General features: G+C 39.0%; 1 protein-coding gene across 1 annotated transcript in view; it reads left to right on the forward strand.

Moving 5' to 3' along the window:
• The window catches only part of DPF3 (double PHD fingers 3), a 184,614-nt gene that overhangs the window by 100,453 nt on the left and 66,035 nt on the right, over positions 1-18,126 (forward strand). Inside the window, exon 3 of the mRNA XM_045564534.1 lies at positions 15,250-15,357. Within this exon, the coding sequence (XP_045420490.1) occupies positions 15,250-15,357 (108 nt within the window). The remainder of the gene's footprint in view (positions 1-15,249; positions 15,358-18,126) is intronic.

Consider the following 18,126-nt stretch of genomic DNA (forward strand, 5'->3'; position numbering starts at 1 on the left):
CTCACCCCTCCTTTTCCTCCCTGACCCCAGATCAGTTTGAAACAAATCCAAGGCAGCACATTTTTTCATCTGTAAATGTTTTGTTATGTATCTCTGAATGGCAAGCACTTAAACAAACAAACCCACAATTGCTATCAAACCTCAACGAATTAACAAGACTTTATATCATCTAATATTTGGTCAACATTCCTTTTCCCCCTGTAGTTTAAATAGAATCCCTACATTGTATTTGGTTGATGTGTCCTTTAAGATCCGTAGGTTTCTGTCTGTCTCTGTCTCTCTCTTTCCTCCTTACATGTTATTAGTTGAAGATACTGGATTGTTTGCACTCTAGGGTTTAGCAGGATCTGGGTTTGCTGATTGCATCCCCATGGTGTTATTCCGGTGAATTGGCGGTTAGGTCTAGAGACTTATTCAGGTTCAATTTTTTTGGCAAGAGCAATTCCTAAGTGGTAGTGTGTACTTTGAACACGAGGCTCACACAGTCTGGTTATCTCTTTTACTGATGTTAGCAGCCCTTCATGGTAATTGCCGAGATTCTTTATTTCATTAAGGGTTGCAAAAAGGTGACATTCAATTTGATGCCATCATTATGTCTTCATTTATTAGCTCTACAACTTGTATAAAGAAAAACATGCCCTCATTAAAATTTTGGTTATTGCGAGTACAGTTCACAAATGAAAGGCAGGATAAATGATTTTTTCCCCTTTATTTGCCAGTTTTCAAAATAATGAGTTAGTTCCCTAGCATTCTTTAAAGGTGATCAATAAAGTTATTTTTTTTGAGCACCATCATGAACTCACAGATTTAAACGTATTTGATGTGTTTTAATCCATTGCAGCTACTGTTATTATTGATGCTTACATTGTCCTATCTTTTTGACCATTAGGGGTTTTGGGCAATGCTGGTGTTTTGAAATAACCTCAGTAGTTTCTGATAGCCTCCGTGTTACCCTAATATTCAGACAAGATGTTTCAGGCTCATTTTGTATACTTCCTGCCCCAGGCCTGGAAGCAACTATTTTTCTAAGAAATCCTGGTTCCTTTTCATAGGGAATGTTATTTAGAGACCATGTTCTGGTGGTGGTCATTGCTTCTGGGTTGGTTGGTCATTGTTTCTAGACCTTGTCAGTGAGTAGAACTAAGAAATAGGATTTTTTTCTTTTTCTTTTTTTTGAGAGAAAATACGTTATAAAATTACACTGATATTTCCAATTCAATTCAGTTTTTTTCCTTTTTTAAAATTTCTATTTCTCTTCAGTGTTCAATTCAGTTTAAAACAGTTTATACTTAACTATCTTAATTCTGTATCTCCTTTCTCCCACACCAAGAAAAAAAATCCTGGGTATTAATGATACTTACATAATTACTTATTTGCTTTATCCCATTATACACACACACACAGACACATACAGTATCAGAATAATAAGTAAGACTACCAACAATAAGGTTACTGAAAAAGATTTAAGATTTTTTTCTTTCTTTCTTTCTTTTTTTTTTGCAATTCTTTTTATCTTTAGAGTATATTCCATTAAGGATAGAGAGTCAAATTACTCTGCTTTAAGGTCAATTGAGACAGTTCTTCTGTGGTTGTGCCACTAAATATGCAGTTGGATTTATTTATTTCACTTTGCTTTCACTTATCAAGGATTATGGGGGGTTCATATAATTTCTTCTTCTTTTTAAAATTAACTTTTTTCTATTTTAAAATAATTATATATCTACTGGAAGTTGATATAGGACTATATAGCAAATATAGTCCAGAGAGATCCCCTATACTCTTCATCCCACTTTGCCCCAAGATGAACACATCTTAAAATATCAAAACCAGGCATAGCTCTATGCAGTTTTATCACATGTATAGATTTGTGTAACTACCACCATAATCAAGATACAAAACCATTCATCACAAAGAAACACTCCTTTAGAGTCACAACCCCATCATTCAGATCCCTTTACTTTCCCCCATTTGTAATAGAGGTGTCTTAAACATTCCTCTATGTACACTGAAAAATACAGTAGTGTTAAAATGTTTGCTTCAACCATCAAACATAATTTAGAAAACTGAAGGGAAGTGTTTATTGTATTTACTCATATTTTTACTCCTTCATTGTTCTTTCTTCCTTCATGATATTTCAAGATTCCTGTTCTTTTATCATTTCCTTTCTGATGAAGTACTTTCTTTAGCCACTCTTTCAGAGTAAATCTGCTGGTGACAACTTCTCTTAGTTTTCCTTGATCTGGGAATGTCTTGATGTTGCCTTCATTCTTGAAGGATATTTTTGCTGCATATAAAATTCTGGGTTGACAGTCCTTTTGTATTTAGCACTTGAAAAATATTTTGCTACTTCTGATGGTTTGTGATAAGAAATCTGCTATCATTCAAATAGTTTTTCCTTTATAGATGGGGTATCATTTTGCTCTTATTGCTTTTAAGCTTTTTTCTTTGTCTTTAGTTTTCAGAAATTTGATTTTGATGTGTCTTGACATAGATTTCTTTGAATTTATCCTTATTGGAATCGACTCAGATTCTTGAACCTGTATGTCTGGTTTTTGCCAAATTTGGGAAAATTTCAGCTATTATTTCTTTGCATACATCTTCAGCACCACCCTCTTTCCTCTCTCCTTCTGGGGGTTCAGCAACACAAATGCTAGATCTTTTGTTATACTCCTTAGAGTCCCTCAGGTTCTGTTCATTTTTTTTTCATTTTATTTTCTCTCTGTTGCTCATCTTGGGTGATTGATTTCTATTGTTCTTTCTTCAGGTTCACTGCTTCTTTATTCTGTCTTTTACATTTTGCTGTCGAGCCTATCTATTGAGGTTTTCTGTTTTGTTTTTTGTGTTTTTTTGTTGTTGTTTTTCAGTTCTCAAATTTCTATTTGCTTCTTCTTTATATTTCTATTTCTTGTTGAGACTTTACATTTTTTCATTGTTTCATGTGTTCGTAGTTGTTTGTTGAAACATTTCTATGACAGCTGCTTTAAAGTCCTTGTCAGATAATTCTAACATCTGTGCCATTTCAACTTAAGTTGAGATTTTCCTGGTTCTTTGATAAGTGATTCTGAATGAATCTTAGACATTTTGGCCATTATGTTGTGAGATTCTAGATGTTATTTACATCTTCTATTTTAGCAGGCCTCCTCTGATACTGTGCTAATGGGGCAGGGGATGTGCCCCTCATTACTGTGAGATGGGTGTGGAAGTTCAAATGCCCCACTTGGCCTCTGTTGACACCCCTGTGGGGGAGGAGCACCATGTTGCTGGTTGAAGTGGAAGTTCAGGCTCCCCAGGTCCTAGAGTCCCTAGCTGGTCTGCCTTATTTCCTTCACTTTTCAGTATTTTTAAATGTTTGTTGTCTGAATAATGTCCATGATATTTAGTTGTACATAGTGAGAGGAATATGGAAAAGTTTATCTACTCCATCTTTCCAGAAGCAGAAGTCCCTGAATTGCTTTTTCATTAAAAAAATTTAACAGCTTTAATAAAGTATAATTACATATAATAAATGATACATATTTAACATACATAATTGGATAAGTTTTCACATTTGTGAAACCAGGTATTTTGATAATTCTAGGTCTTCTATATAGATTTTATAATCTGTTTATCAATTTCTACAAAAATTTGCTGGGATTTTGATTTATATTGCTTTGAATCTGTGGATCCATTTGGGGAAAATCAATAATTTTCATTATTGAGTCTTCCAACCCATGAATATGGCATATCTCTCCATTTATTAATGTCTTCTTTAATTTTTCCCGTGAATGAGTTTTAGTTTTCAGGGTATAGATCTTTCACATTTTTGTCAGATTTATCTCTAAGTACTTAATATTTTTTGATACTATTGTAAATGAATTTTTAAAATTTCAATTTCTAATTTTTCTTTACTAGTATACAGAAATACAATTGATCTTGTATATTCTTCTTTGCCAAACTCATTTATTAGTTCTAACAGCTTTGTGTAGATTCCATATCATTTTTTACATGGTTGATTATGTTAGTGAATAAAGAAAATTTACTTCTTTTTTTTTTTCCAATATGGATAACTTTTATTTATTACTTATCTGTTGCACTGGCTAGTCTGTCCAATATAATTTTAGTTAAAAGTGGTGAGATTAGACATTTTTATGTTGTTCCTGATCTTAAGGGGAAAGCATTTTTTTTATTACTAAGTGTGACATTAGCTGTAGGTTTTTTGTAGATATTCTTTACCAGATTGAGAATGCTGCCTTCTATTTCTAGTTTGATGGTTTTTTTTTCAGGAATGGATATTGGATTTTGTCAACTGATTTTCCATATCTATGGAGATGATCATGTGGTTCTTCTGTTGTGCTTTGTTAATATGATCAGTTATGTTGATTGATTTTTGAATGTTAAACTAATAATTGCATTCCCGTATAAACCCACTTTATTGTGATGTATAATCTTTTTTTATATATTGTTGGGTTCATGTTGCTTAAGTTTTATTAGAGTTTTTGCATCTATGTTTATGACAGATATGGGTCTTCAGTTTTCTTGTAGCATCTGTGTCTGGTTTGAGTATCAGGATGCTGCTGGCCACATATAGAGTTGGGAAATATTTTTTCCTTTTTAGTTTTCTGAAACTTTATATAGAATTGGTATTATTTCTTCCATAACTGTTTTATAGTATTTACCAGTGTATCTATCTTGACCTGGCAATTTTTTTGTAGGAATGTTTTTAACTATAAATTTTATTTCTTTTGTAGATATAGGCCTGTTAGGTTATCTATTTCATTTTGAGTAAGCTTTGGCAGTATGTGACTTTGTCTATTTCATCTAAGTTGCCAGAATGAGTTACACAAAGAAGTTTATAATGTTGCTGTGCTACCCTTTTTTTTTGAGATGGTGTCTAGCACTGCTTCCCTAACTGGAGGGCAATGGCTTCATCATAGCTCACTGCAACTTCAAACTCCTGGGCTCAAGCTATCCTCTTGCCTCAGCCTCCCAGAGTGCTAGGATTATAGTTGTGAGCCACCGTGCTGTGCCTTGTTATCCTTTAAATACATGTAGAATCTGTGGTGGTATATCCTTTTATTCCTTATATTGGTAATTTGAATTTTCTTGTTTACCTGATCATTCTGACTAGAGGCTTATCAATTTTATTGATCTTCTCAAAAAAAAATAGCTTTTGGTAGAATTGATTTTCTCAATTGTTTTTTCTGTTGTCTATTTTATATTAATAGTTTTCTGTTCTGATCTTTATTTTTATTTTTCCTTTCTTCTACTTTGGATCTGATTTGCCCTTCCATTTCTTATTTCTTAAAGTGGAAACTGAGGTCATTGATTTGTTTTTTTAAATCCCCTTATCTTTTAAGTGAAGTCATTGATTTGAGACTTTTCTTTTCTACTATAGGCATTTTGTAATATAATTTCCCCATAAATACAGCTTTAGCCTCATTTTACAGATTTTGACATTGGGTTTTTATTTTCAGTTAAAAATATTTTTCTTTTGGTTTCTCCTTTTACCTGTGGATTATTTAGAAGTGCATTATTTAGTTTCCAAACATTTGGGGCATTTTTCAAAGATGTGCCCATTATTTATTTCTAATTTAATTCCATATGGTCAGAGAATACTTTGTATGATTTGAATGCTTTTAAATTTATTGAGGCTTGTTTTATGGCCCCAAATATGGTCTATCTTGGTAAGTGTTCTCTTTGTGCTGGAAAAGAATGTATATTTTGCTGTTGTTGGTTGGAATGTTCTTTAAATATCAGTTAGGTCAAGTTGGTTGATAGTGTTGTTCAAATCTTCTACATCCTTACTGATTTTTCTGTCTATTTATTCTATGAATTATTGAGCAAGGGAGTATTAAAACTTCTGATTATAACTGTGGGCTTGTTTATTTCTCCTTACAATTATATTAGTTTTTGTTTCACATATTTTGAAGCTCTGTTATTAGTTACATAGACATTTAGGATTGTATGTGCTCTTGAAAAATTGACCCCTTTATCATTATGAAATAAATTTCATCTCTACTATTATTTTCTCTAAAATCTACTTTGTCCAATATTAATATAGCTACTTCACCTCTCTTTTGACTAGTAATATCTTTTTCCATTCTTTTGCTTCTAACCTAGTTGTGTCTTTATGTTAAGAGTCGTTTTTTTTATTTTGTAGACAGCATATGGTTGTGTCATTTTTTAAATGTAATCTGACAATTTGTCTTTTAATTGCGGTATTTAGACAGTTTACATTTAATGTGATTATTGTTTAGTTAGCTTTAAATCCATCATTTTGCTATTTGTTTTCTATCTAGTCCATCTGTTTGTTTTGCTTTTCTGCCTTCTGGTTAATTGAATTTTTTATGATTCAATTTTATCTCCTTTTAGTTGACTTATTAGCTATAACTCTTGTTTTGTTATTTTAGTGATTGCTTAGTGTTTATAGTATAGATCTTTAACTAATTACAGTTAACTTTAAAGTGATATTATTCTACTTCATGAATAGTATAAGAACTCTACAGTAGTGTTGTGATAAACAGAATAATGCCCCTCCCCCTGCCCCTGGACATCCATGTCCTAATCCCTACAATCTGTGCATATGTTACCTTACATGGCAAGAGGGACTTTGCAGATGTGATTAAGTGAAGGATTCCGAGATGGCAAGAGTATCCTGGATTATCCAGGTGGGCCCAGTGTAATCGCAAGGTTCTTTATGAGAGGGAAGCAGGAAGGTCAGAGCCAGAGCAGGAGCTGTGATGTTGGAAGCAGAAGTCAAAGTGATACGAAGGTAGGAAGGGATCATGAGCCAAAGAATATAGGTGACCTCTAGAAGCCAGAAAAGACAAGGACACAGAATCTCCCTTAGAGCCTCCAGAAAGAATGCAGGTCTGCTGATACCTTGATTTTAGCCCAGTGAAGCTGATACTGGACTTCTGACCTCCAGAATTATAAGATAAATTTGTGTTGTTGTAAGCCTTCTTGGTAATTTGTTAAAGTGGCAATAGGAAACTAATACAAGTGTACTGCTATTTTTCCCCTACTGACCTTTGCACAATTATTATACATTTTATTTTTACTTGTGGTATAAATCCCATGCTACATTGTCATTATGTTTGTTTAAATAGTCAATCATCTTTTAGAAAGTTTTAAATAAGAAAAACAGCTTGTATAATTACTCACATACTAAACCATTTTTGATGCTCTTCATTCCTTTGTGTAGATCCAGATATAGATCTGGTGTTACTTTCTTTCTGCCTAACATTTTAAAACATTTCAAAACATTTCCTTAATATGGGTCTGCTGCTGATGAATTCTTTCAGCTTTTGTATGTCTGAAATTATCTTTAGTTTGCCTTAGTTCTTAAAAGATATTTTTGTTGGGTATAGGATTCTAGTTTGACAGGTTTTTTTTTTTCTTTTAGTAATGCAAGGGTGTTGAACCACTCTTGCTTGCATTGTTTCTGATGAGAAATTATCCTTATCTTTGTTCCTGTATATGTAACATGTCTCCTTTTTATGGCTGCTTTGAGTATTTTCTCTTCATCACTGTTTTGAGCAATTTTGATTATGATATGCCTTGCTATAGTTTTCTTTATGTTTCTTGTTCCTAGTTTTGTTGAATTTCTTGAACATATGGGTCAATAGTTTCAATCAAACTTCAGAAATTTCCAACTATTATTTCTGCTAATATTTTTCCTTCCCCCCTCTTCAATTACATGCATATTATAAGGCTGTTTGAAGTTGTCCCATAGTTCACTGATGCTGTTCTTCTTTTTCAAAAATTCTCCTTTTTCTGTGGCTTTCATTTTGGATAGTTTCTATTGCTGTGTTTTCCAGTGCACTAATCTTTTCTTCTGCAATGCCTAATCTGACATTAGTTCCATCTGGTATGTTTTTCATCTCACACATTATAGTTTTCATCTTTAAGAAAATATATATCCCAAGTTTTTACTACACTTTTGAACATATAGCTTACAAAACTGTTTTAATGTTCTTCCTACTAATTTTAATTTCACTTTAAGTTTTGGGTTTATTTCAATTGATTGATTTTTCTCTTCATTATGGGCCATATTTTCCAACTGCTTTACATGACTTTTAATTTTGGACTGGATTCCATGCATTATTAATTTTTCCTTGTTGGATGCTGTATATATTTTTTTATTCCTATAAATATTCTTGAATATTGTTTTGGGACACATTTAAGTTATTTGGAAACAGCTTTATGCTTACCTGTTTTGCTTTTAAGTTTTGTTTTTATTTTTAAATAAAAAAGATGGGGTCTCGCTTTTGCTCAGGCTGGTCTTGAACTCCTGAGCTCAAGTAATCCTCCCACCTTGGCCTCCCAGAGTGCTAGGATTACAGGCATGAGCCACCGTGCCCAGCCTTGCTTTTAAGATTTGTTAGGTGACTGGGAGCAGGACTTAGTCTAGGGCTGAGTATTCCCTATTAGTGAGGCAAGACCCTTCTTTGAACTCTACCTAGTAGTACCCCATGAATCATGAAGTTTTCTGTATTAGCTGGTGGGAACAGACTATTCCTGGCCACTTGTGCACACCAGGCACTGTTACCTCTAATCTTTCAGGGTGTTTTTTCCCCTAGTCTTGGGTATTTTCCTCATAAGCATGCACTGATTAATACTAAGCTGAATATTTGAAGGGGATCCTCTGTGGATCTCCACAGTTCTTTCTCTGTGTAACTCTCTTCTGTTTACTATTATGTTCCTTGAGTTATAGTCACTGTGGCCTCCTCAGACTCTCAGTTCTTTCTCTTCAACTTAGACTTAGGGAGTCTGCTGGGCTCTACCTAATTCATCCTATATTCCTCCTCCCTGTGCTACAGTCTGGAAACTCTCAAGGCTGTAAGCTGGGGCTATCATAGGGCTCATCTTGTTTGTTTCCAGTGTCTCAGGGATCACTGTCCTTCAATGCCTGATGTCCAGTATCTTGAAAACTGTTGTTTCATGTTTCTTTCTTTCTTCTGATTTTAGGTAGGAGCTAAATCTGGCCTTCATACTCCATCTTAGTAAGAAACAGATGTATGCTTTTAATTTTACTTTATAATTGTGTAAAATAATTTGCATGGTTCTAAAGTCAAATCTATAAAGCATGGTATATTAAGAGAAACTCTAGTTGTTTCTCCCTTTTTACCCTATTTCTTCCTTCTTGCTATAGGCAACTTCTTCCTTCTCCTCTTCCTCCTCTTTTTCTTTTTGTTACTATTATTGCTCTTTTTCTTAAGTATATTTTTTTGTTTTTGATTTATCATCCCATTAAAAAAACCTATGCAAACATAGAACACATGTTTATGTATGAATATGTGTGTGTCCCCATTTGTTAAATAAATGATAGTATATTATACATACTACAGTTGTCCCTTAGCATCCACTAGGGATTGGTTCCAGGACTCCTGCAGATACCAAATCCCATAGAAATCCCACAGCTGTTCAAGTTCCTGATATAAAATGGTGTAGTATTTGCATATAATCTACACACATCCTCCTGTATACTTTAAATCATTTCTAGATTACTTATAATACCTAATACAATGTAAATGCTATGTAAATACTTGTTATACTGTATTGTTTTCTAAAATTTATGTTATTTTTAATTGTTGCATTGTTATTTTTTATTGTTTTTTTTCCCCCAAATATTTTGAACATGTTTGGTTGAATCTACATCTGCAGGACCTGCAGATATGGAGGTCATGTTCACTTGACAATATATCCCATTGCAGTATATTCTTCTCTGTCTCTGTCTCCCTTTTAATAGCATTGTAATAATCCATTGTGTATATATATATATATATGTATATATATATGTGTATACACACACACACACACACACACACACACACACACACACTATTGTTTATTTAACAAGATCCCTTATAGATGGAGATTCGATTGTTTCCAGTCTTTCTCTAGTATAAAAAATGCTACAGTGAACATATATTTTCATATTTTTGCATATGACTCTGTGATATAGATTCCTAGAAGTTGAATTTCTGGGTTAAAGGGCAAATAAATATGTAGTTTTGCTAGATATGCCAAATTCTTCTTCATGGGGTTGTGCCATTTGTATTCCCACCAGCAGTAGATGAGAGTGGTAGGAATACTTCTAGCAACGGAATATTTCAACAGCATAGTAGACTGCCTCATGTCAGGGTGAGAATTAGGATTATTGAAACAAGGGCCAGGTTAGGGGACATTTGACAGGGACATCGTAGAGGTGATTCTTGTATGAGGTAGGAGTTAGACTCAAGAAGTTTTAAGCTCCCTCCTCACACTTATAATTCAATTTTTCTAAAAAAATTCTCCTGATGAATTTAGAAAGTATGTCCTAGTAGTTTTTCTGCTTCTTCATCCATTTTATATTCCTTATTATGATGCTTTTATATTGCCAGGGTGCATTTCTCTCTGAGCAGTTATAGCTGGTGACATGTTAGCAAGAAGTGGCTTGATGGGGGTGGGTGGGTGGCTGGGGACTGGCTTTGGTGTGGAGAGCTGTTTTCCCATAAGGGCAGGACTCTGAGTTTCAGTCCTGCTGTGTCTGGCTCAGGGGGGATTTAGGTAGGAGAGTGGAGAGGTTCTGAGCATGGGCTGTGGACTAGACTCCCCTTCAGAGCTGTGACCTTGGGCCAGTTACTTGATCACTGTTTGCCTCACTATCCTTAGCCTTTAAATGTCTCATAGGGTTGCTGCCAAGATGAGATAGTAGTGAGTGGAAGGTGCCAGCCTCATACAGAATAAGAGCTCGGTAAATAGTAGCTATTGTTACTGTGTCAGCTTTGAGTGTGATGGGTCCAGTGAAGGGCCTGGGAACCCCTGGGACAGAAGAGGTGGGCAGAATTCTGGACTCAAGGTCTACCTTGTCTGGGTGGTCTTTGCACAAGGAACACCGGAATTGCATCTTAGAGAAACAGAGGGAAACTCCAAGACAGCAACAGGAAGGCAGGCAGGAAGGGGATGGTTGCTGAGCAGACAGAGCCACACTGAGCCCTGGAGTGTGGTGCCAAGTGCTCAGGACTCCAGATTTCCAGTGAAGGGAAAACACTGTTGTGGCCTAGGATGGCTCAGGAAGGTGTCACTGAAGATGTGGTCCTTCTAGTTAGGACAGTTCTTAAATAAGCCAAGAGAAGAGGGGAGGGTAGAGCACCGGGGAAACGCCACTGGTATAAGTGCTTGTGAAATAATCTTGCCCACTCCTCAAGCCCTCCCTGGGGGCTTGTTATTCGTCCCTCCAACTCTGTAGAGGTGGTCCAAATTGGTGTTTTCAACCACAAACGTGGACAGAACACCTGTTGTGTGCTTGGTAGGCCCTGGGGATGTAAATATGAGTAAGATTTGACCTGGTGCAGAGTTCCTTATGTGGGAGTTTTTCCAACTACAACTGCCTCAGTGTGTCTCTGATCTGCTGGTTCAGTAGGACTGCGCTGGGGCCCAGGCATTTGCCCTTTTCAATAACTACTTATACACTGCTGATGCCCAGTCTTGGTGACGAATCCCTGGTTCATGTCATTATCTGTTTATAAACATGGAGGCTGTAAACGACCCATTGCGGTGACATGGTGGGAGCAGGACATGGAGGAGTTCTTTAAAGGGTGCTGATGGCCTGGAGAGGAGCCTCCTTTCCTACCTAGGACCGGGTAGGATGGGGGTAGATAAGGAAAGGGCAGCAGAGTTTGGATTCTTAATTTGGAAGCTTTGATCCTGTTACCTGTCTGAGCAGGTGGAGTCACCACCTCTTTCCTCTCTAGTTCCTTGGCTTCTTGGTTAGCTCCCCTTCAAACCCAAGAGGGTATTTGGGATGGAGGGCTGGGACGCAGAGGATTCTTATTCACTATTGGGACACAGTGGACAAATTGACATAAGTTATAGTAAGGTAGATTTTGGTTGAGAATCAGGGTCGTGAATCTCTTTATCACAATAAGAGTTGGCCAACAGTGGGACAGTTTGTCCTGTGACCTAATGAGTTTTCCACTGCAGGGAAGGTTCAATGGCAGCTGCAGGTCCACCTTTCTGAAAAGCTGAAGGGAGAGCCCTTCCCTGGGCAGGCTTAAATGGCCACAGTTCAACTCTGGGTGAGAGAAGAGGAAGCCACTCAGTTCTTTTCTTCCCCGTTTCAATTGCTGTTCCTATTTCATATCACCCTTCCCTCTCTTTTCTGTCCCATTTTATCTTCTGCATTCTTAATAGCTCTTGCTTTGTCAGAGATGTTTAGAACACTCGGTGTCCACCTGCTGAACTTGAGCTATGTGTATAACAAGCTATTTGTCTGGCGTCTGCCGACCACATAGGCATTGAGCCCGTCATGCTGTATTTATCCATGGAGCCAGTTCTCCTAGCAAGTGTGTGAGTTTCTGTGTGTGTGTATGTGTATGTGTGTGTGGGTTCATCATGCTTTTGCTTGCACGTGAGCATGAGTGTTGTAACTGGAGTCGTAGCTCAAAGTAACAGAAAAGCAGTTTGCTCAGTGGGAATGTCAATGGAGGGGTGGTGGTGGCCTTGGTTACCAGGGAGGCCTGGCTTCCCCTCTCCAGCCTCCTGCTTCCTTCCTTCATCCCCACCCCTAGCCCCATGCTTACTCCTCAAGGTTAATTTCCCTGACAGCAGCTGTGACTCCATCCTCCTCTCCCCCTTCCTCCACCACCACACACACAGGCTTTGAGTTATGTGCCTCCTGTTCTAATGAGATAAACAACACAAGTCTCACGAGGCCCGGCTCTTCCCTGTGTAAGTGGAACTCCAGGGCCGAATGTGTTGTTCCTGGGAAGGAACCCTGGTGCCTGTCGGCCTAGCGAGGAGGGCAAGGAAGGGGGCAAGGAGCCCCTAGAGAGTTCTTGGGGCCATTTGCTTGTTGAGACAAGGTGGATTCAAAGCAGACATTAACAAGAAGCCTGTCTTCCCTCCTTGTGGCTAAAGGACCAAGCAGGAGCAAGGTGGGCAGGGTAGGGGGGGCCTTGTCACACTATGTACCACGTGGGCATCGAGTCCAAGACTTGTCTAGGTCAGCTAACTCATGATGATTAACAACTGTCATTTGTCATCTTCATGGTTATAGAGAGCTTCCTTTTGAATGTAAGCTAATCCCCATGACAATCCCTATAAGGTAGCTATTATTAACTCCTATCTTACAGGTAAGAAGACAAGCTCAGAAAGGCGTTAGGATATTTCCCAGGATGCATAGGATGTATGTGCTCTTCCTCTGCACTGTGGAGCTTCCCCAATCCACCAGAGAAAGAATGAAACAAACAGTCCCCTCTTCTGGACATTCAAACTGCTTACTAAAATTGACTCTCCCAGAAAAGTGGGCCTGCAGCTACAAGGGGAGTGGCCTGAGGCTGTCTTCAGGCCTCTGATCAACAAGCACAGTGACTACTGTCTCAGGGAGGATGTAGGAACTGGACAAGTGTTGACCGTTTTGAACTCTTGCTGCTTGGATCTTTTGAGAGCGCTGGTCTGGACTGACGCCTTTTTTACTGACCTGCTTTTGATGAGGTTGGAAATACCATGAAGCAGCCTATATGGCAAGAAGGGAAGCTAAGGCCCAGAGATTGCCATGCTGGGGTGGGTGGGGTGGGCTCTGGGCTTGGTTCTGAGCCCGCTTCTAGAGTCTCTATTGGATGGTTTGGGTCTAGGTGAATGAATCGTCTGGAGCCAGGAACAGCAGGGCTGATGGTCATTCAATTCTTACATTTCTGAGTCTGGCTCTGCTCTGGTTTCTAAGAATCAGAGGGAGAGGGATCAGAACCTCCAACTTGTTCACAGTCTTGGAACCTGTGGGAGCAGCAGCGTGGTTAAAGTGATGGCTAGCACTTAAAGAGACCTGAACATTTTTGTTCCTTTAATGCTGGGATAGTTGACTCTGCTTCGGACCCAACCTTATACAAGGGTAGAATGACTGTTGAAAATGAACGAATGGATATATGGCAATGAAACTTCTGTAGATTTTCTCTGTAAAGGCAAAAAAATGAAGTCAGTTTCCCCTCTTAACTTCTAAGGGCCCTAAAATAGAAGACAGCAGATGAGAATTGAGTCCTGATGTCTTCTGAACCCTGTGGTCCTAGGTGTGTACAGTGATACTCTCACGTGAGGCTGTCTGCATCTAACAGCTGTAATGTGCCACATGTACCTACCGCAGACAGTTCCTACTTTACAGTGAAGCTGGAACATATTCATTCAACAGATATTTAGTTTGGTTTTTCTTTGTGTCAGTCATAGCTGTGGTTCTGGGGATTCTGATTAGAACAAGACAGAAAAGTCTTTTCACAGTAGCAGGGGTTGGTTGGCTTGCTGGTTTATGATGGGGATGTCAGTCTTTGTAGACTGCAAATCACCGAGTCTTAAGCACCTTCTTCTTCTTCTCTCAGTCTCCACCCCTGCCCTTTTCTCTGGGACTAGACTGAGGTCTAGTGCGGAGAGTCCATTTTCCTCCAAAGCCTTTGACTGTCATATTATGTGCCACAGGAGCCACAGAAGTGTTGTCTGATGAGGAAGAAGGCTCCCCATGGGGTGCCTGGCATGACAACAGTGCTGGTGGTGTCAAAGGCCACATACAGATGGAGACTCTTGTTGGGAGACAGTGTAATAAGTAAGCCCAGCCACTGGACTTCTGCCTGTTTCTTTTTGCAAGACCCAGGCAGGTAGACAGGGATCTACAGGCATCCTGGCTCTGTAGACCGTGGAGCCTGCCCACCTGTGTGACCTCTCCTGGAGGTCACCCAGGGGTTTCTTTAGCTGCAGTGAGCTGCCAGTAGCTAACGGTGGATGGGAGAAGCCAGTAAGTATTTTAGATCTGGCTTTTTTGGTCTGTTTCCTTGAAATGCTTCTTACTCCCGGCTGTCCATAGGGTAGGCCAGCTGACTTCTGATGCTCCACCTTGAAGGAACCTGCCTAACCTGGATCTGGACAGAGGGGCAGGAGATGGGCACCCACTGCCTTGGGAACACTTTGGTGCGGTTGACTCTGGGAAGGTTCCTCTTGCAGTCTAAATGTCCAGCTGATGTTCTCCCAGGCCAGGGGAGCAGAACTGGCTTTGGTAAAGATGATGGCTCCTGTTGGCATGGGCTTGCTGAACAGCTTGGTGGGGCAGACAGAGCAAGGGCCCTGGGGTCAGATGACTGAGATCAGCTTTGGCTGTACCATCAACCAGCTGTGTGACCTCGACAAGTCACTTCACCTCTCTGGGATTGAGTGTCCTCTCATTGTGAATGACAAGGTTAGTCAGGGTAGTTTCCAAGGCCCCTTCCAGCCTGGAGCCTTTAATCTTTACATTGTCTTTGTTCACAGGCCTTGCCCCAGGCCAGCTGTATACATACCCTGCCCGTTGCTGGCGCAAGAAGAGACGATTGCACCCACCTGAGGATCCAAAGCTACGGCTACTGGAAATAAAACCTGGTCAGTGCCCTCTGGATCTTGGCTGGGCCCATGATGGGGGAGGCGGGGAGGGCTGGGCTGGGCCCAGGACAAAGCTGGCTTGCTCCTTTATAGAGCTAAGTTTTCCGGGAGAGGAAACATGTCCACATGGAGCTCAAAGGTGTGCTCTGTGCCTGCTTTTGTGTATAGACATGTCCACCAGGGTTTTTCTCCCCTCGGGGTGTCTCGTGCCTTCCCTTTCCTTTTGTCTTCTCTCTTGCCACTCTAGGGGAATAAAGCCAGTAGCAGCAGGGTGGGATGTTCTAGAATGACTTCCTTTCCCAACAGAACTGAAGGAAGTGCAGCTCTTTGGGTCATGTGATACCTTCCTTGTGGCCTCAAGTAAAGAAACTTTGTCCTGGGTTGTGTGTTTCTGAGGAGAAGAGAATATACCACAGACCCTCCCGTTCTTTACCCTGTGTGAACCTCTGGGGCATCTTGCATGGAAACTGTCAATTAGCTAGAAATTGCACTCACCTCCAATGCAGAGATGAAAGAATTTGAATTCATAATTTACCTCTGAGTGATGCAGATTGCTTTGTGGCCACACAGAAGGAATTGGTGGGTTTATCTTTACACTGATCTGTTATTACACTTTGGACTACATGGCTGTCTTACACTATCTACATCTGGCTTGCAGCAAGGCTGAGTGATTGCCCTGGGTCCTTAGCTTTAAGGGCACCTCTGTTTTGGGGGGTGCCAGAGCTGGGATGTGACTCAGCGTGGTGGGAACAGTGCTGCTCAGTGGTGCAAATACACAGTTGACATGCTCCCTTCCACTGTCACCAAAGCATTGCAGACCAGTGGAGGCTGGCTGCCTGGCAATGTTACGTCACTCTTTCCTTTCCACGCCGACCCCTTAGGCCATGTTGGCTCTGCAAAATCTCTACCTACAGTTGTTTGGAATGTTTTCACTCACAGTTCCATGGTTAAGACTGTTTTAATTGTTTGCTTTAACTCAGATTCACTTGTGTAGTTTTATTAGGGGTGAGTGGGGACTAGATTCTCCAGTGTGTTCCATCCCACCCTAGTTCTCCAGTGTCCTTACACAATGTACAGATCCTCGCAAATACTCCAGGGTGATGACTGAGGTTGTCTCAGTGCCACCACGATGCAGCCTGTAGGAGATCCAAGTCTCCTGGAGCAGCACGATCCAATAGAAATATAATGCAAGCCTTCAGTAGCTTTACATTTTCTAGTAGTTACATTAAAAAAGGAAAGACAAAACAGGGGAAATGAATTTGAATAACGCGTTCTGTTTAACCTCACATTTAAAAAGTATTATTTCAGCATGTCATCAATGTAAAAATTAGGAGTAAGATCTTTTATGTTCTTTTTTTTGTTTGTTTCTGAATTCCAGTGTGTATGTTGCATTCCCCACGTCTCATTTTGGACTAGCCACATTTCAAGTGCTCCATAGCCACATGTGGCTGGTGGTGCCCACATTGGTCAGTGTGGTTCTAGAACTATACTCAAAGTGTGCAGCATCACCTGGGGCTTGTTAGAGACGCAGGATCTTGGGCCTTGCTCCAGACCTGCTGATTCAGAACCTGTATTTTATCACGATCTCCTGGAGTACAACCCCAGAACGCACACTGAGGTGTGAGAAACACTGGTCTCAAAGGCTGATGGTAGCTGGACTGCAAGACCCATTGGCATGACTGTGAGGATCTAACAAGCTACATGTGATTTTCTAATTGATATTTTTATATATTTATCTATTTTATCTTGAGTATATAATATAGTTACATGTTTTGACATTCAAAAGATAAAAAGGATATGTTATATAATGAAAAAGAAAGCCCAGTCTCCCAAAAGGTAATCAATGGTACCAGTTTTTTGAGATTCCTTCCAAAGATAGTCTACGCAGGCACCAGGAGTTACATTTGTGTGATTTTTCCCCTCCTTTTTTTACACAGCACAACCACTTTGGATTTTGCCTTTTCCACTTAAAAATGTGTTTTAGATATTGACCATAAAGAGTTTCCTCACTTCTTCATTATAATTACATAATATTCCATTGTATGAATGGTACCACAATTTGTTTAACCGGACTATTCCCAATTTTTGTCTCTAATTTTTCCAGTTTAACCAGTGATGCAATCAATATTTTGCATGTATATGAGGATATCTCATATGTAATTTGTTGATTTTTAATTTTTTAAATAAATACTTGCCACTAATTTTAAATTATTAGTCTTTATTCTTAACATTTACATAAAAAGTCTTTATTAAGAACATTTTATATCAGACTAATTGGGTCTTCTTTCATAGAATCAAAGATGATTAGCACTGTAAAATGCCTTAGATATCATTAGCTTTAATTTTTTAGTTTATTGAGGTCCAGACAGGTTAAGAAACTTGTTCAAAGTTACACAGCAGCAATTGTTGTGGATCTAGCAGAGACGCCAGGTTGCTTGATTTCCTGGTTCAATGCTTTTTCTCCTTCTTTGTGCTGCTGATAGGTATATTAACTTAAAGAAACTTAAACAAGGCCTTTTCTCCTAAAAACTTTATTTTATGATTATAAAACTAATACATATTAATTATTAAACAAGGAGATAGTTGGAATTCCTTCAGTCATAAATCTTAGAAGCTCAAATCAATCTAGCCTAAGCAGAAAAAGGGAAGTTGATTGATGTAACAGTAAATCCCAGGGTTTTTCTGGCTTCAGGCATAGCTGCATCCAGGTGCTCAAACATTGTAGTGAGGGCTATATGTTTCTCTCTACCTCTAACACTGCACTTTCTT

Source organism: Lemur catta, chromosome 1 (genome assembly GCF_020740605.2).
Source record: "Lemur catta isolate mLemCat1 chromosome 1, mLemCat1.pri, whole genome shotgun sequence".
Taxonomy (NCBI): Eukaryota; Metazoa; Chordata; class Mammalia; order Primates; family Lemuridae; genus Lemur; species Lemur catta.